The 19,005-nt window shown below is 58.4% G+C and overlaps 1 protein-coding gene across 5 annotated transcripts in view; it reads right to left on the bottom strand.

Moving 5' to 3' along the window:
- GPAT2 (glycerol-3-phosphate acyltransferase 2, mitochondrial) overlaps positions 1-19,005 on the bottom strand; it is a gene marked incomplete at its 3' end in the record, with an annotated part of 184,346 nt that overhangs the window by 3,921 nt on the left and 161,420 nt on the right. For all 5 annotated transcript variants that reach the window (XM_034761708.1, XM_034761709.1, XM_034761712.1 and 2 more), the window contains 12 exon segments: positions 11-88; positions 324-472; positions 854-1,115; positions 1,577-1,647; positions 7,401-7,519; positions 8,338-8,423; positions 9,285-9,395; positions 10,477-10,686; positions 12,187-12,286; positions 12,579-12,715; positions 14,898-14,997; positions 18,665-18,805. In XM_034761708.1, the coding sequence (XP_034617599.1) occupies positions 11-88; positions 324-472; positions 854-1,115; positions 1,577-1,647; positions 7,401-7,519; positions 8,338-8,423; positions 9,285-9,395; positions 10,477-10,686; positions 12,187-12,286; positions 12,579-12,715; positions 14,898-14,997; positions 18,665-18,805 (1,564 nt within the window).

Genomic DNA, 19,005 nt, shown 5'->3' with positions numbered 1-19,005 from the left:
CTTCGCCTACCTCCTCCGCGACCAGCAGACCACACTGGATCAGCTTGTCCAGCACCTCCTGGCTGTAGCAAGAGACCGACTGGCAGGGCTGCGGGAGGAGACGAACAAGTCAGCACGGTCCCCCTGGCAGAGCACCTGCGACGGGCCCGGCGGGACGCAGAGTGGGGGTGGGGGATCAGAGCACCGGGAGGGGGGCGAGACCCCTCAAGAGGGGCGACGCGATGGAGCCTGGCTGCCCTGCAGAGCCAGAAGCGGCTCCCCCCACCCAGCCAGGCTCCAGGCAGTGGCAGCAAGGCCCCCCCCGGCCTCTCGCAGGGCCCTACCTGGAGCAGGAGGATGTCTCTGGGCAGCAGCTGGAGCAGCGCCAGGGTCTTGCGGCGCAGCTCCTCTTGGCTCAGCACGACGGCCGCGGGCAGCTCGGCAGGGCTCAAGAAGGGCAGCATCTCCACCAGCAGGGCGTTGATGGCGCAGGCTGCGGGGGGCTCAGGGCATCGTCACTGCCCAGTCTCCTTCCCGCCCCCCAACCCCACACACACAGCGTGGGGGGCAATGGGCAGCCCCGCCCCCCAGGTCACCTGCCCCCCAACCCCCTATACATGGTGCGGGGAGCCATGGGGAACCCCACTACCAGGTCACATGTCCCGCAACCCCACACACATGCTACAGGGGAGTCCCTGGGCAGTCCCGCCCCCCCCCCTCCAAATCATCTGCCCCCCAACCCCATACACATCGGGGGGGGGCCATGGACAGTCATCCCCCCACCGGGGTCACCTGCCCCCCAACCCCATACACACGGTGCAGGAACTGTGGGCAGCCCCTCCCTGCCGACCTCGCCCCTGGCCAGGTCACTCACCCCCCACGGCCTCGCACATGAAGACGGGCAGCAGGGCGGTGCTGTGCCAGCTCAGCTCCCTCACGGCCGCCTCCGTCTCCCTGGGGGCCACCAGGACGTCCCCACGCGAGAGGTGGTGCAGGGAGACGCAGCCCCGCAGCAGGGAGAGGGCGTGGAGCACCAGGTCACGCAGCCGCCCCGAGAAGCCCACGTCGCGGTTCCGCAGCAGGGTCTCCTCCACCAGCCAGGAGAAGTCGGACATGAGCCGGGACAGGAAGACGCCCTGGCAGGGTGGGAGGAGGGAAGAGAAAGAAAAGGGGGGGAGACTTGAAACCACCAGCCAGCAAGACACACCCCCCTCTAGGCAACAGAGAAAGGGAGACGAATAATCCACTCCCTCCAGGGAAAGGAAGCTCTGAAACTAGCACCAAGCCGGAAAATCCCCTGGTAGAAGGACTCACCCCACAAAAGGAGAACCACAAATCCCCCCTCCTCCCCGTCAATGGAGATGGGAAGACCTGAAACCTCCATTCAGCAGGTAACTCCGTAAAGGGGGGGTCCCTTAAAACCGCCATTCAGAAGGCACCTCTCCTTTAACATGGGGGCCCTTGAAACCACCATCCAGCAGGTCATCCCCAACCTGCTCCCCCTCCCCTCAGACCACCCCATAAAGCAAGCAGCTCCCTTCCACACTTGCCTCCAGGACCCCTCCCCCTCCTTCCCAGCCCAGGGCCCTCCCCCTACCTCACGGTGCTTGTGCAGTAAGAGCGCAGACATGATCGCCACGGCCATGACGGCGGAGCAGGAGACGCCGGCTGGAAGGGGATCAAAGAGCACCCTGTTATCCCCTCGGCACACAGTCCCCTCCCCGCTCTCCTTCATCCCTGGGAGGGGGTCCCTTAGACAGGGCCCAAACGCCCCCAGGCGAGCCCAGCAACCGCCTCGCAGGATTGAGCCCTGCTATAATACATTTCTGTGACCCCAGGAAATGTATGTGGGTGGGATGGGCCTCACCCTGAGCGGGGCTGCGGTAGGAGCAGAGATGGATGGATTAAAAAGTCACTGACTTTAAGGCCAGACCAGTTGTGATCATCCCAGGCCAGAGAACCTCCCCTGGGGATCCCTGGGCCCACTCACCTGCGGCTGAGCCATAGCGGGTCGGTTAGAAACACACCCCAGCCTCCGAGTGCCGGAGAAGCCACCACATCCCTAGATGAGGCGCAAATCCCACGTGGGGAGAGCCAGGCGATTGGTTAGAGCCACGGGAGAAGTGAGAGAGCGGCCCAGCAGATGCAGCACTGATCTGGGACGGGCTGGGTGGCGTCCCCAGATCTGCTGTGGATTCTCTGCGTGACCTGAGGCAAGGTGCCTGACCAGTCCGTGCCTCGGTTTCCCAAACTGAGAAACGCAGATAACACTGGCTCTTCTCTGCAAAGCTCGGAGATCTCCAGATGAAAAGGACGCCGGGTTGTTCTGAGCAGCTAAGCCCCATTTCCCTCAGCGGGTGGCATTCATGGACACCAATGCAGACGCAAGAGGAAAGCTGACCTGCAAGCCCCTTTCCCTGGAGAACCCAGCCCAGCACAGAAGAAACCCATTAGGAAGGAGAGAACAGGAGCAAGAGAGATGGAGCAATGCATCTTCCCCACCAGGACCAGTGCCGAGAGAGGGATCAGCATGGATCACGAACCGCGTCAGGCCAGGCAGAGCACGCTACATGCAAGACACAGGGCCACGCAGCGTCTCCAGCACCATCTCCTTGTCCTTTTCAATCAGCGTTCGGCACAACGTGTCCCACGGGAAGGGTTGGGAGAGACCTCAGGAGGTCATCTAGTCCAACCCCCTGCTCAAAGCAGGACCAACCCCAACTAAATCATCCCAGCCAGGGCTTTATCAAGCCTGACCTTAAAAACTTCTAAGGAAGGAGATTCCATCACCCTAGGTAATCTACTTCAGTGCTTCACCACCCTCCTAGTGAAAAAGTTTTTCCTAATATTCAACCTAAACCTCCCCCACTGCAACTTGAGACCATTGCTCCTTGTTCTGTCATCTGCTATCACTGAGAACAGTCTAGAGCCATCCTCTTCGGAACCCCGCTTCAGGTAGTTGAAGGCTGCTATCAAATCCCCCCTCACTCTTCTTTTCTGCAGACTAAATAACCCCAGTTCCCTCAGCCTCTCCTCATAAGTCATGTGCTCCAGCCCCCTGATCATTTTCGTTGCCCTTCGCTGGACCCTCTCCAATTTGTCCACATCCTTTCTGTAGTGGGGGGACCAAAACTGGACACAATACTCCAGATGAGGCCTCACCAGTGCCAAATAGAGGGGAACGATCACGTCCCTCGATCTGCTGGCAATGCTTGCAATCCAGGGGCAGGGCCTCCAGTCGCATCCAGCTGGGGGAGGAGGAATCCGAAACCTGGCCAGCCCAAGAAGTGTTCTGACTTCTTCCCATTTCACAGCACCGTTCGCCACTGCGTCATGGAAGAAAAACAAACGCCAGCCTCCTGAAAGTTGTCCAATGGAGTTGTCGTCCTCCCAGCACCCCCCAGTACCAGGAGATGGGAGTGCCTCGCAGCTTTGAGTGCATTTATCCTCTGCTACCCCCACTGCACGGACGGGGAACTCAAGCGCAGAACGCCCAAGGGGAGTTCAGGGCCTCAACGCCGTTGAGACGACTTGTCCAAGGTTACTCCTGGATTCTGCGGTGGGGCAGGGAATTGAACCCAGCGTAGCATCCTCGCCGCTGGACTACGCTTCCTCGCTTGGAAGGGGGTGGAAGCGAGGAACCCAAAGAGAGGAAAGCAAGAACAGGCCAGATCTGGAGCTCAGTGTAAAGCCAGTAATTTCACACTCCCGGTTTCCAGCAGAACAGGTGCTCGTCTCTGACTGCCCGGAGCAGAATCTGGCCGTCGCTCCCGATTTACTGCAGACGTAGCAGAGAGCGGGGACTACCCCAACACCAGCATCTGAAGGCTGCAGCGGCCATAACGAAGAGCGAGCGTCTCAGAGCCCTTCATAGCCGTGTCGCCAACCCACCCAGCGCAGCACCAGGAGCTACGTCAAGCACCGCCCCTGCCGTCCTGCCAACCTCCGGCACTCATGCCAAGAGCGCGTCGGCACAGGCAGCTGGCAAGAGATGTGAGGGGCTCCCACAGCTAGGGCTGTGAGTCAGACAAAGATTCAAACTCAGCGCTGGAGGATCCCTGCCTGCAAAGAGGGACTTGAAAGGGCAAAGTTCACGGGTGAAAGTCTCAGAAGTCAGGCCTATCCATGGGTAAGGTCATTTGTCAGCCCCAATCCAGCTGACCGTGCCTGAGCCATCAAAGGGGCACAGATTGGCATGAGAACCCTTAGGCAACAAGTGATGTTTGCTGCTAACGGAGCCCGAACCACGGTGCTCGGTAAAGGTCCCCTGCAAAGGGGGGAAAAATTGCATCTGGGCCTTTGTGCTGTATAAAGAAGAAAGGCCTGAAAAGGTGCTTTTCTCTTCCTCTCATTTGTTTTTTAACCTCAGAAAAAACAGCAACGGGATGACTTGTCATCCTTGGGCTTGTTTTGCTAGAGCACTTTTTGGAGGACTCAGATGTGAACGGGATGGTGGGGTGAATCTGGAACAAAAAGGTGGTGGCTCCTAGTGTAGAACCACCCAACCGGAGTTAAAAAAGAGGAATTTCTCATGGGAGCAGCAGCAGCTAACCTAGAAATTGCCAGAATGAATCAGTGCAGGGCGCCAGCCATTCTGAGAGAAACCAGAACCAGCTGCTGCAGAGGAAAGGAGCACGAGCGCCCCCTAGTGGACATTGATGGAACAACCTGCCCAGAGGGGAAGTTTCTTCCTGACCTCTACCCGCAAGTGTCTGGTTCGCGCCCTGTAGCATGGAGGTTTTACAGAAACGTGTAAGTGCGGATGTTATTCATTAGCTAGGAAAGTATCCAATCCTCGCCTCTTGGCCTCAGTGGCATCGCGATCTACCAGCAAATCATGCCGTTATCCTCCCCAAGGAGTTCAGCACTGGGGGGTGATAGCACTCCCTCATTGCTATGAAGCGGATACAGTGAGAGAACAGCTGTTTGAAGAAAGGGAGGGAAAAATATCACTGGAATTCCATTGGAAATTTACCATGAGACCAGAGCTAACTTGCCAGAACTGAGCCCTACAAGGGACTGATTCGCTGTGGGCACCTCTCCGCACAGTGGAAGAAATTGATCGAAGCGTGGCTCTGCTTTGCAGCGGCCGCTTTGTGGTCTGGGCTCTCGCTTCCAGCGGAGTCGGCCGCTCTCCGCGAGCAGTCACGCAGCCGGTGCATTAGCACGTGCGGAGCGTTGGACTCAAATGACGGATAATTGGAAAGTCACATCCACCACGGGAGAGAAGGATAACCTGAACCACAAGCGCAACACGTGAAACACAGCCTTTCTGTAACCAGGCGACCGGGATGGCAATTTAACAAGCCTATTGTTTTCCCCAGCCTCCCTCGGAGGAACTTTTCGGCTTCTGCTCTCTCTAGCTGAACGCAGGGAATTAAGTTAATACTCGGTGGGTGAGAAAAAGGATGGTCTTGCGGTGAAGGGTCTGGAACGGGAGCCAGGAGATCTGGGTTCAAATCCCCTCTCTGCCACTTGTCACTTGATTCTCAGACTAGACAGCAGCTCAGCAGGTCTGAAAAACAGACCTGGAAACTCGGCAGGGGGACAACGACCCTTCCCTTCTCACGGGCTTTGTGCTGGGCAGGAAAAGCTCGTTTTAATTCACATGCGCTAACTCAACCCACCCTCACTCCCAGTCTCAGCGCAGGGGAAATTCTTCCCCTTGAGTTTGCCTAGCGGCAGCCAAGTCTCCAACCATCACAAGAGAGATGAGCCGTGCGGTCGAGCTCTGAAAGCCGCCCAGGTCATAGCAGGTACTAGGGCAGAGGAAGTTCTCAGAGTGATCCAAGAGATCTAGAGTTCGTGCAGCCAGATCAAGGAGTCCTGAGTCCCTGCCCGTCCAGGTGATTGGATACCTAGTCCTTACCTAGCATTTTCCATCAGTCGCTCTCGAAGAGGTGCAGTGACTCACCCACGGTCACCCAGCGGCAGGCTGGCCTGATAAGACAAGGCCAGTCACCCAGGGAAATGCTCTGAGAAGGCTCCTCTGCTTCTGATTCGGGGTCACCCCCCCGGGCCCCAGCAAGGAAGCTGTGGCAGGGCTGGCCAGGCAGAGCGCTCCCACGGCCTGTCACGCCTCTCCTCCTTCCACAGGAAAGGGATCTGCTTTCAGACCCGGCTGCTGGAGAATCTCACCATGGAGCCTAGACATGGAAGGAAATGATGGAGCCCAAATCAGGGGATAGGAAAGATGTGGGGGGGATGCAGATCATAAGGGATCAGCTGGCTCTGAAATCCTCTGGGCACCCGCCCGCCGGATGCTGGGCTGGCAAAGATGCGATGTTCTCAGCGCTCCAGCCCTGGGACGTTCTGTGTTATTGACATTGCTGTCACCCCGAGAGGCCCCAGTCTGAGATCAGGGCCCCGCTGTGCTGTACAGACGTTGTGCAAGGAAGGACTCCGCCCAAGGAGCTCACACAATCAGGCTCCTCCTGAAGTCTGCGACTCAGATCCGTGCGGTTCTCCTCTCTGAACAGCCACGCTGGGTACAGATCCCCCCCGCCCCGGCAACGGCTGCAGCAACCAAGGCCTCGCAACAGCAGAATGATGGAGAAAGGGGAGGAGCCGGGAGCCCGGCTCTGCCTCTCTCCTAATTATGTTAACAGCTGCCCTGGAAGGATCTGTGGGCCAGATTTTGACCTCCAACTGGTGTAAATCCACAGTGACTCTAGATTAACTGCAGTCCAACCGAGAGGAGTCTGACCCTGCATGGAGCTTACAAATCCCACCTGTTCTGCAGAGGGGTTCCACTGAACCCCACCGAGTTCCTGGCCACACCACGACAGGCCCCCTCCAGCACAGGCAATGCAACCAGAAGGCTCCAGGACCGTCTCTCTAGGTACCTGGGTCTCCCTCAGAGGCCTTGGTCCCATCCAGGGCAGCTGGAGCACAGGGGCCCTGCTCATTGCTGACGCCTAACTGGGGAGTGTGGAGCTAAGTATCCCCTCAGGGTGTCTCCTTGGCCCCTCCCATTCCTCCCCCAGCAAGTACAGGGCCCGGTGCACAGACCTCCTGCTGCTGAGGGCAGGGCCCACCCCAGCCTGTGCCCATAGCCAGTCTCCATTTGCCCCTGGAGCACGCCAGCCCGTGGTTATTCTCGTACACACGCCTGCTCCAAATGAGCCCCCTTCTTCCACTCACCCTGCTCCGCTGAGACAGACCCCGACACGCAGACCGTCTATACAACCAGCTGCTGACCCAACATATGGGTTAAAAGAGTCCTGCTCCAGCCTCTTTTCTGCCGGAGAACCATGCTGAGCAGAGCCGTCGGCTCCCAGCTCATGCAGGACACGTTCCGTTATTTAGCTCAACAGCTTGGTGGAAAGAGGCAGAGAACGGAGGGAAAGGGGGATCCCCACTCCCACTCCTCCTTCCCCAAATCTGGCCGCTCAGGAGATCAGCGCAGAGTTAGCGCCTACCGCTCAGGGAGTGCAGGCCAAGTCTGCCCACCAGCATTCGCTCGTCTGCCTTCAGCTCCGCGGCAGCTCCGAGGCCCGGGTACCACTCCTCTGACTTCTCCCAGTCCAGCAGGTCGGGGCTGCGGAAACGGGACGACACGGGTGAGACTGGGCAGCTGTTAACAGCAACAGGCGCCGGCTGACATAGGAGAGACGCAATCGCCCGGGCAGCAAACCCAGGGCCGGTGGAAGCCCTTAGAGGCTCAATTCTTCCAGCTACAAGACACACAGAGCCCAGGTGCGCTACCATGGCTCAAACCCGAGCTAGGAAGAGAACTGCCAGTCTGGACCAAGGCCCGGCTCCTGCCCCTGGCAGTGGCCAGTCTTCAGAGGCAGGTCCCCTAAACCTGAGCATGTAGAGTCTGGCTTAGCCCCTGACGCTTAAGGTTTAGTCTCTCGGATCCACCTCTAGGGGGCAGAGGGGAGCTCAGCACCCACAGCCCATCCAGCCCATGGCCCCCCTGGTGAAGGGCGGGTTTTGCCATGACCGGCCTGAAACCCAACAAACCCATTTCCCAGCCAGCCGGAGTGAGGCCAGCAATGCAGCAGTGAAAGGCTCTCTGTTCCGTCACCAAAGCCCTTGCTTTTGGGGCATCCGGGCCCAAGCTGAGCTCCTGCTGAAACTGACGGCAGGGGTCAGTTACCCCAGAGGACAAGGGATACCGCTCAGCAGTAGAGCGGGCACCCAGGCCTAGCTCAGAGCAGGGGTCCCTGCAGGGCTTTGCTAGTGGGAGCTGGAGCAGTGCCGGATACACCGGCTGTGAATCTAGCTGGGGTTCGTGACACGCCCGGTGCACCCGGAGGGTCTTTCTGCAGCCCCTTCCTTGCGGTCTTCTCTGACCAATGGCCCCAGCTCTCTTTGCCCCCCGCCACCCTCAGGATCTGGGTTGGGGGCTACCTTTTGCCGAGGATGACAGGCAGAAGCAGCTCCTCCAGGGACTTCCGCGAGTAGCTCTGTCTGAAGAGGCTGTTTGCTGTGTACTCCTGGAATCAAGGAACACAACCCGGCCAATTGCAACCGGCCTGGCTAGACACCAGGAAGCCAAAGACTCCCAAGGCCTTTGCAGGCCGATCAGCAGCAGTGGGACTAAGGGAGCCCCCATGCTGCGCTCGCTAACCTGCACCCTCCTCACTACCCTCCGTGGCCCATCCAGCTCCGGAAGGAGTCCAGGGGTACATCTACACCGGAACTGGACACCCGCAGCTGGCCCCTGCCAGCTGACGCGGGCTCAGGCTCTTTCACTGCAGTGTAGACAATCCAGCTCAGGCTGCAGCCCGAGCGTCTACACTGCAATTAAACAGCCCCGCAGCTCGAGCCCCGTGAGCCCATGTCGCTTGGCACGAGCCAGCCGCAGGTTTAGTGTAGACATACCCTATGTGGCCCATCCAGCTAATTCCAAGCCATGCCAGTGAGGCAACGAATTCCCCAGGCCTCCATCTGCCCGATCCCAAACTACAAACTCAGTGGGGCCCCCACAAGCTTCTTGGATCCCACATATTCAGGCCAATCCCCAAACACAAGACGACCAGATTCCCCACGGCACTACTGGCCAATCATCCCAAGCCACTTAGGGCATGTCTACACAGCAGCTGGCACTAGCTTGGCTCGAGCGAGCATGCTAAAAATATCACTGGAGTGCTGCAGGGCTCTGGCTGCGGGACTGTTTAATTGCTCGCTCGAACCTGCAGCGGAGACATCCCCCTAGTCCCCAAATTCCACCAAGATCATGACACCCAAGAATCTTGCGCCACTAGATTCCCCAAGATCTAGCCAGGAATCGCCAAATCCCCAGGCCCGGAACAGGCAGAAGCCCTAGGCCAAGCCCCCAGAAGGCTGCCTAATACCTGCAAGGAGAAAGGCTGTGCAAAGTCCATCCGGACACAGCCAAACTCCTGGCCCAGCGCTCGGCGAACGGCCAGGAGACAGGACCAGAGACCTAAAGGTTGAGCTGAGCCCTACGAGAGCAGACGAGCAGAGTCTGTTAATGGCGCGCTGATGATGTTTATCGCTATATATATATATATATATATCAGTCAGAGGGCGCATTAGCTCGGTAGAGGAACAGGCCTGCTCCACGGAGGAGCTACAGGTGGTGGTGCAGGAGGTTACCCGGGGACAGGCAAAGCGTATTCAGGATGTTGTTCTTCAGGGGCAGAACAAGGCAACACCCGACCCCGCAGGGAGAATTGGATCAGGAGGGGGCCTGTACGAACGATCTTCACAGTGTAATGCCAGATTTCCGCACCTCAAGGTTGCGGGGAGTGAAGTTTTGCTTCTGCGGGGTGCCCAAGCTAAATGACCCGGCTCTGCAGGAGGGGAGCTGCCCTGTGCCCGCACCTCTGCTCAGTTTGGAAGCTCCGCAGGGGCTCCCGGGCGTGGATCTCAGGTACTCTGCAGAACTGAAAGTCCTGGCTACTGGAGCCCTCGGCTTCCAAAGGTTTGGGACGTGCCCCTCTCCAGACCTTTGGGAAAGGCAGCTGGCCTGGTTCCCAGAGCCAGCAGCCAATACTGGAAGCAAGGAGCAGGCAAAAAAAAAAAAAAAAAAAAAAAAGGGAAGAGGCTGGTGACCTGGAGAGATCGGCTGCCCTGGGTGCCCAGTGTCCGAAGAGAGGAGCTGGATTGTTGGGAATAGCCCAGCCAGACCAGAGAGGCAGAAGCCAAGGGGTGAGATCTGGGTCAGGACAGAGACTAGAGCAGGGACCGTGCCCAGGATGGTGGGTTTGGTAAGGCCACAAGTGGGGTGCCCCGATTAGGAGGGCGGGAGAAGGTGGGTTTCTCGGGAGGATCCCCTGCAAGGTGCAGAGCATGTACCCAAGTGAAGGGAAAGGGGGTGAGCATAGGGTAGAACTGTCAGTGTCTATGCCAGACCCCACCCCCCACTAGAGCCGGGAACACGACCCAGGAATCTCGTCTCCCAGCCCCGTTCTAACCACTAGACCCCACTCCCTTCCCTTGGCTAGGAACAGGGCCCAGGAGTCCTGGCTCCCGGCTGCTCTGCTCTAGCCACCACTCCCCTTAACGGCCGGTGGTTCTTACCAAGAGCCCCCCGCGGGACGCACTGGGGGCCACATCATAGGCAATGCCCACGGGCACCAGCATCACATCGGGGACGGCTCTGGCATGGACAGCGCCCAGCACCAGCGCCAGCCACTCCCTGCCAGGGGCGGAGAGCCGGGATTCGCCAGAGACGGGCTCCTCCAGGAAGATCACCAGGTGCTGCCGGCTCTTCAGCAGCTCCTCGACGTACTGCGGGCAGGAGAGGAACCTCATGAGATCGGAGACAGGGTGCAGCCGAGCTCCCCTTCGCCCTAAGCTTTGGGGGCACAGAATATTCCCCCCCCCCAAGCCAGGCGGCAGAGAAGTGGTGGTTACTCCCTAAAACCATCTGCTCCCGTCACCACCCCCCTCGCGCCCCCCCCCTCTCCGCNGGAGAGGAACCTCATGAGATCGGAGACAGGGTGCAGCCGAGCTCCCCTTCGCCCTAAGCTTTGAGGGCACAGAATATTCCCCCCCAAGCCAGGTGGCAGAGAAGTGGTGGTTACTCCCTAAAACCATCTGCTCCCGTCACCACCCCGGGTGGCCCCTTCTGACTCAGCCCTGCTGCCCACCCTCATTCCTTACATCTCCCCCAGCCAATTACATCCCACCCCCCTTCTCAACTCCCCCCAATCCCTCCCCTCTTCCCACGGGCTAAAGGCCCCTTCCTCCAGGGGGATAATCCCACAGCCCGACAGATCTCACAGCCAGGGAGCATTTCCCGAGATCCAGCTCCAATTTCTTTTCACGACGTCCACTCTCCACCCCACGGAAGCGTGGTTTTCCACCAGGCGCTACCACTCGGGCAGCCTGCCGCGCATGCCTGAGCGTGACGAGTCAGTGGAAAGACTCGCCCTCAGCTCAGCGGGCATTGGATTGGCCCCGCCCTCTTACTCATAAATCCTAGGGAATTTAGCAGGGAATAAACCAACCGGGATCTAGAGACCCCATCCCGTGTCAGGATCCAAGCGAGAACTTCAGACGTTTTGCGAAAAGCCAGAGCGAGATCCTGGAACAGCCAACAGCCCAAGGCATGAGCATGGCAGGTTCAAATCCCCGCTCTGCCCGATTCAGCTCGGGGGTTTGAATTTGGGTCTCCCCCATCCAGCTGAGCACCCTAATCACTGGGCTGCTTGCTATTCTGGGGGGCTTGCTCCAGTTTTCACAAATGAGCAGGATTCCTGGATGAGCCCCCAACAACCTTGCGAAATAACACTGCTGGGGCTCACACCCAACTCCCGCATCCTCCCCATTGAGCAGGTGGGGAAACCGAGGCAGGGGCAGCGACTCGGCCCGGGTCCCACGGTGAGTCAGTGGCAGAGGTGGAATTAAGCTAAGCGCCCGGGCGGTGCTCACCAAATGAACGAGACTGAAACCTGGGAAAGCCCTGGCTCCCAGACCTGTGCTCAGTCCACTCGGAGGGTCCATCTAAGCAGGGCGGGGGGCATTCTGACCCCACCCCTCCCCTCCAATGGCTGGCATCTGCAAAGCTGGGGAGGGGGTTGAGCCATACACCAAGCTCCAACTGACAGTAATGGGAGCTGGGTGTCTAAGTCTCCTAGTCAGCTATGAAATCCTTAACCAAGTGCTTTAGGAGTCTCAAACCACTGGCTTAAGGCTTTCACTACGTTCCCCCCCAGAGTAGGGTCCCACACCACCCCTTGGCTCATGTCTCAGCTGCACGAACCCCTGCCCCTCCCCGCCACTTACCGAGGTGAGGATGGCCCTGGAGAGCACACCTCGTTCGCCGTCCGGCGCGTGCTCTGCTCCGGGAGGCAGGAAAACCCCTCCCAACCGGCTCAGCAGGGCCCTGCAGGCAAAAACAGGCACAGACACTGCAGAGAGCCCAGCGCCCTCACCCTCCCAAACCACCCAATCCTGCCTGGGCCTCCCCGGGAGACAGGACGGCCACCTCTCCCTCTCAGCCCCTTCGCCCGTGGTTCCCCGGCCCCATTCCCGGTGGGAGAAGGGTTCCGAGGGAGAGGCCAGAAGAATGAAAGTAACGAGCAGATGAGGAGAGGAGAGAAGCAGATGGAGTCACACAGCTCAGGGAGCCGGCCATGCAGCAGACAGATGCCTGTAACCCCAGCTCTAATCCTTACCTGAGGCTTGGGGTAAAGGCCTGATATTCCCAGGTCACTCGGGGCACCCCCAGACCCTGAGAGAACAGGAGGAAGGGGAGCAGCAGCCCATCCAGCCAGGACTTGTGAGTCGAGAGAAAAACCAGCGGGATGTCAGGCTGCAAGGAGAAAATGACGGTGTGTGTGTGTGGGGTGCCGCTGAGGCTGCATGCCTGCACAGGCGAGCCCGGGCCTTCCATGCTCGCCCTGGAGCATCCATGTGTCACCTCCGTGTACACCCCTGGCCACCAGGCAGGCTCGGCCACACTGGCAGTACACCGACAGGACTGGCATTTCCGGGAGAATTTCCCTGGGTTCTCTCAGCCCCTGGACGGCTGTGGCTGCTCCAGGGCTGGGTTCACGGTGTATCACGGCAGAACCTGTCCGTCTGCCCCATGAGGCTTGTGCAAAAGCGCTCTTAGCCCACCAATGCCCCCAGCTGCAGCGGGACGTGCCGTGCTACCAGAAACGGGCCAGGGACCCAGCAGCGGTGGGAAAGCGTGTGCGCGGATGGGAGGGGGATTAGGACTGAAACCCACATCAGAGCCCTCATCCACACTACAGACGTACCCATAGGCCACGCCGTGCCGGCTGAGCAATGCGCACAAAGGGGGACCCACTGCAGGCAATATACTGCACACCCCTCCAGGATCCTGGGCACTACTCCCCACACAGCCCCCTGGCAAGTCACCGGACGCCCAGGGCCCAATCCAAAGCCCACAGGGATTTTTCCATCCACTTCAATGAGCATTTGAGCAGACCCTTACATAGAAAACTGGGCCGTGGCAACTGGAGACGAGTCCCACACTCTAGACGACAGCTGGAAAGGCCCCTGGTGGAGGGGCACAACGGAGCCTGAAGCCCCAAGGAACCAGATGTGCGGCCCTGTGAGCTAACCGCATATCCTGCCTGCTGAGGGGCTCTCAAAGCACTCTGCAAATAGCAGAGGGGCTCTGTCCACTTGGACACCAAGCCCCCGTCTGCAACCGCCACCCCCGCTATTGCAGAGGTCCCCAAACTGTGGGGCACACCCCCGTAGGGGGACGTGGAGGAACATCCAGGGGATGCAGGGGTGCACGAGCTAGCCCCCACAAGCGGCAGGGAGGGAGTGCCACCCAGCCCCTCCCTGCTCCCAGCTCTGATCTGGTCCAGCCCCGAGCCAAGTCCCCGGCTCCCAGCCCTGCACCTGGCCCTGTCCTCAGTCTCAGCACGGCTCCGCTCCTGGCCCCGCGCCAGCCCCTGGCTGCGGCTCCATTCCCAGCCCCAGGCCGAGGCCGGGAGCAGAGCCATACAGCACCTCCGCCTAAGCCTGGCAGGGGGCACTCAGGGGCCAGGGCACTCAACTGCTGCCAGCCTGAGATCTAGGGAAACGTGTTTCAAAAAGGCCGAGTGACTCAGGGACTTAAGCCCAGGGCCAGTGCTACCATTTAGGCAAACTAGGCGGTTGCCTAGGGCACCAAGGTTTGGGGGCGCCAAAAAGCGCTGCTGGCGGCGCGCTGATACGTGCGGCTCAGACTCCCTCTCCCAGCGCAGCGGCCGCTCCACTTCTCCCGCCTCCCAGGCTTGCGGCGCCAATCAGCTGTTTGGCGCCGCAAGCCTGGGAGGGGAGAAAAATTAGAGCGGGGGCAGCATACTTGGGGAGGAGGCGGAGCAGAGGTGAGCTGGGGTGGGGAGCTGCTACACGGCTCCCCGGGGGGGAGCTGCCGTGGGAGGGGCGCCTCAGGGCAGGGGGGGGGGGGGCGGGGGGGGGGGGGGGGGGGGGGGGGGGTGCAAGGTGGAAGTTTCGCCTAGTGCGCAAAAGTTCCTTGCACCGGGCCTGCTTAAGCCCCATTGACTCTCTGGGATTTAGGCTCCTAAGGCAATTAGGCCCTGCTGAAAATCTGACCAAGTGATTTGCCTCCAGGCTGCACAAGGATTCAGGCAGCACCGAGAACGGGACCCAGTTCTGCGCCCTGTGTTGAGCTCAATACATGGTGACCACAAGCATCAGCACGAAGGTGCCAGGTAACCGAGTGTCGCCGGGAGCCCGGCCTAAGGAGGAAGGAGAAGGATGGTCCGGTGGCTAGGGTTCCAATCCCTGTTCTGCCACAGACTCCAGTGTGACCCTGGGCAAATCTCTTAGCCGTTCAGTGCCTCAGTTTCCCACCTGTACAATGGTGCTATCAGCCCCGCCCTGTCCCCCATGCATGAGGATAAAGGCATTACGGGAACTCAGACACTAGGGTGGCGGGGCCCACCCAAGTGCCTTAGGCAGATAACACAAGGAACAGGGCTCTTGGCAGCCCACCCACTGCTCCTTACCGTCTGGGCTGCCCTGCGCACCATCTCCAGCTGCCCTTTGTGGAGCAGCAGGTTGAGGAACACGCGGTTGAGGAGTCTGAGCAGAGCCCAGCTGCAGAGCCTGGGGGAAGAGGGAAAGAAAGGCCCACTGATATCCCATCCACGTACCAAGGCTCCCGGCTCCCGCTCAATCGTCTGACAGCCGCGATCCTTGCAAGGACCACCCGACCCGTATAACTCTCAGGTCTCCGCTGGACACCTTCGTACCTCCCTCCACCTTTCTCCAAGTGGGACAATCCCTCACCAACCTCATTTCCCATCACGGAGTGTCCATGCCCAGTCTCTGCGCCCTACGCTAGGAGGGGTGGAATTACACCTTTATACGCTCCACTTTCTAAATTTTACTGGCGTCTTCTAATCATCAGCCCCCGACGTTTGCCCCAAGGAGCTACGGTACGATGCCGCGCATCACACAGGAGGGCACCACCGTCAGTCACCACTGGTTGTAGGGATTTCAATTCCTCGTCTGTCCACTGCATGCCGCACCGAGCCGCACACGCTCACCACCTCTAGGGCCAGGAATTCACTTGCTCCTCCCTGCCGCTTGCCCATAGAGGGACTGGGCTGAGAACCTCCCGACTCCCATTTTGCAGAAGCCTGCGAGTTTAAACAAGCCCCCTCCAGGCTTGACCCAGAACATACGCTGTGGTTCACAGGAGGGTTGCTTGGAAATTCATCCTAGTTCAACCCCGCCCCACCCAGCACTCTGGAGCCCAAACAGACCCCCACTGAAATCAACGCAATACAGTTGCATCCACTCATTTTCCACACAACCCCATTGCACCAGGCGCTGCACAGACTCACGAGAGAGAAGCATGGCATTGCCAGCTCTTATGCTTTTACTGCAAGTATTGCAATAACTGGCATATTAGGAACCTAGGAGCGGAAGGGACCTTTGAGGTCATCGGGAGCAGTCCCGTGGTATTGCAGGCCACTCAGGAGGTCATCCCATTTATCGACGTATCAAGGTCCATTTTAGAACTAGTTCGGCTTGTTTTCCCCCCCGCCCCACTGCTCCTGTTGGTGGTTAGGAAACTTTCCTCTCATTTCCAGCCTACATTTCCTCATGGCCAGTTTATCCCCATTCGCTCTTGGGCCAAACATGGTCCTTAAGCTCCGATAGCTCTTCTGCCTCCCTGGAGTTTTTTAAAGCTCCAGCTGCCGGAGTCATGGGAATGTGTAAGAATCTCAGCTTCTTTAATTGAGCGAAAGTTTCCAGCCCTTGTAGAAGAGGTAGAAAAGCATAAAAATAGGACCCCAGCACAGCCTAGTGGCTCAGAAGCCAAAAGGAGAGCCCCCTCCCCTCAATATTTTTTTAATGTTGTGGTTTTTCTGGGGTTTGCAGCGCTGACATTGTATGACACTCTCCATTTTCCAGATGGGGAATGAAAGCAAGGAGAGGTTAAATGACTTCCCCAGCAACTCAGTGACAGAGAAGAGACTCAAACGCAGACTTGCTGCGTCTCAGGTCCGGTCTACATGAGGAAATGAAGTCAGCTTAACTACATCACTCAGGGGTGTGAAAAATCTACCCAAAGAGTGAGATTTAATTCAAATGCAGTGTGGTCTAGTGGTTAGAGCACTAAACTGGGTCTCATGCCACCTGGGCCCAATTCCTCGCTCTGCCCCTGGCCTGTTGGGTGAGCTCGGGCAAGTCAGGTCCCCGCTCTGTGCCTCAGTTTCCCCATCTGTACAACAGGGCTAATGGCACAGACCCACCTTTGTGAAGTGCTTTGAGATCCGCGGATGAAAAGCGCTACATGAGCTAGGCATTATCATCACATTTCAATGTTCAACCCACGTCTTTAAGCTCCCACAAAGTAAATGAATAAACAGGAGCTCTGTTTGCAACAAAAAAATTAACGCCCCTGCGTGATTAGGCAAAAAAATACAATAAAAATAAAATAAGCCCAGCGTGCAAACCCAGAACCCATCTCCCCCATCCCCACCCCCGAGCTCCTGCGTGATGTTTACCAGAAGTCTCTAAATGCTTTTATCCCCTGGGCAATTTCCCCACTTTAAATACTCAGACTGTTCGGAAAGGTTCTTTTATTACAGCTCAATCAGAGAAGCAATTAGGCCTCAATGGAAACTTTATCTGCCAATTTCTCAACAATCAAAAAAAAAAAAAAAAAAGTTCACCTTTTCTTTTAGGTGAAGTCTTTGACGTTCCCTTCCAGTGAGAAACGTTAGCACTGGTTAAAAGGGGATGGGGCTACCGCTGGCTCCAGACCAGGAGAACGCACAGAGGTGCTGGACGGGCTTCCCCACGAAGCTCACCAATGCCCCCCATCCCAACCCGCCTGCAATTCTGCTAACGCCTCTCAGTTCCGACCCACAGCTCACCCTGCTCCAGCTCCAAGCTGCTTCACGCGCAGCTCTGCCGGTACCCCTCAGTCCTGACCTGCATCCCCTGGGTCCCCCAGCCCCTAGCTCCCCCCTCCCCGCCCTAGCTCTGCTGGTACCCCTCAATCCCAACCGGCAATCCCCTAGTCCCCCAGCCCCTAGCTCCCCCACCTTTCTCCAGCTCTGCCAGTACCCCTCAGTCCTGACCTGTATCCCCTGATCCCCCAGCCCGGTTCCATTGCCCCACCACCTTTGCCGGTGCCCCTGAATCCTGACCTGCAGCTAAGGTGGCCATGGACACGTTCCCAGAATACCAGACGTGCCAGTACCACCGGGCATGGCGTGACCCCGATCCCGCTGGCGTGACCCCACATGTACCATGCACTTAAGGTCACGCTGGAGGGGGAAGATTAGCACCCTCTTAAAAATGGCACCCCCTGTTGGTTACCTGTCAAAACTGCATCCGGTCTCCTCCCAGTCCTGCATAGGGGACGAACCTCTCAAGCAGGGGACTGTCCAATTTAATACAGGACCAGCAGTCTCCCCCACTAGCTCTCTGTGATCCCAGCCCTGGGCTCCTTTCCCCATTAGGTCCCATCAGTACCCCTCAATCCCAACCTGCAGCCCTCTGGTACCCCAGCCCTGGGCTCCCCTCCCCCACTTGCTCCATCGGTACTGCTCAATCGCGACCCGCAGCCCCCTGCTACTCCAGTCCTGGACCTCTCCTGGGACCATCAAGCACAGCTGTGTGTTGTTTCTTGACCAGAACATACCTCCGAACCACCACCCGATCCCAAACCCTCTTCACCAGGGATTCCACTTCGCCAGCCCAGGGCCCCAACTGCAACCAACCGCCAGCTAAGTGTGAAACACAGGAAAAACATCCCCGACTCGGCAAAAAACTTAAAATACAAACACACACACACACACACACACAGGCTCCTAGCAGGGACCTGACTTGCCATCACCACCACCGAGTCACTGCAAGGCACCTCAGAGAGCAAGCCACAGGGCAGGCGGGCACAGAATGCACTCACACACTCTTTGCTTTCTGCCAGGCGGGTTAATTTCGTGCAGAGGAACAGGGTCAGACCCATTGCTCTAATCACCGCTCTTCTACTTTGCAGGCCTAGATCTCAGAGCGCTTTGCCGAGGAAGGGTTGCGTCACTCTCTCCGTCCTGAATACAGGGAAACTGAGGCACAAGAATTTTGCTTGCCCAAGATTACACACAGCAAGTACATGGCAGAGCTGGGACAAGAACCTGGTCTCTATTACCAGCCCCCTCGGAAAATTCTGCTGCTGCTCCATAAACACAGCAGAATGGGTGCCAGAGCCCCCTGTAGCCCTTGCCCGGCCCTCTCTGCAGAGAGGGGGACGTACCTCAGTATGAAAAGGGAGAGAGGAGACTGAATCTGGCCCAGGATGCTCAGCACTTCGCTCCTCCATTGTGCCGGGGATTTGCTGAGAACGGAGACAGCCCCTCTCGCCTGGGGGACCTCCAGAGACATGACATCCTGCACCCTGGGGAGAAAGGGAGAGCAGGTGAAAAACAAGAACGCCAAGCAAAGCTGCAGGATTTAATACGCTATTCAGAGCGCCTAATGCATCCCAGCAACTAGAGCCTAAGGACAGCCAGCCGCTGACACCCTATTAACGGTTACCGGGGGCGGCAAGGAGAGACCCCAGCCGAGATCGTGTACACGTTACGCTGCACACCGGAG

This window comes from Trachemys scripta, chromosome 2 (assembly GCF_013100865.1).
Source record: "Trachemys scripta elegans isolate TJP31775 chromosome 2, CAS_Tse_1.0, whole genome shotgun sequence".
In the NCBI taxonomy this organism is placed as follows: Eukaryota; Metazoa; Chordata; order Testudines; family Emydidae; genus Trachemys; species Trachemys scripta.
The sequence above is the reverse complement of the archived record's forward strand: the minus strand, read 5'-3'. Positions and strand labels throughout refer to the sequence as shown.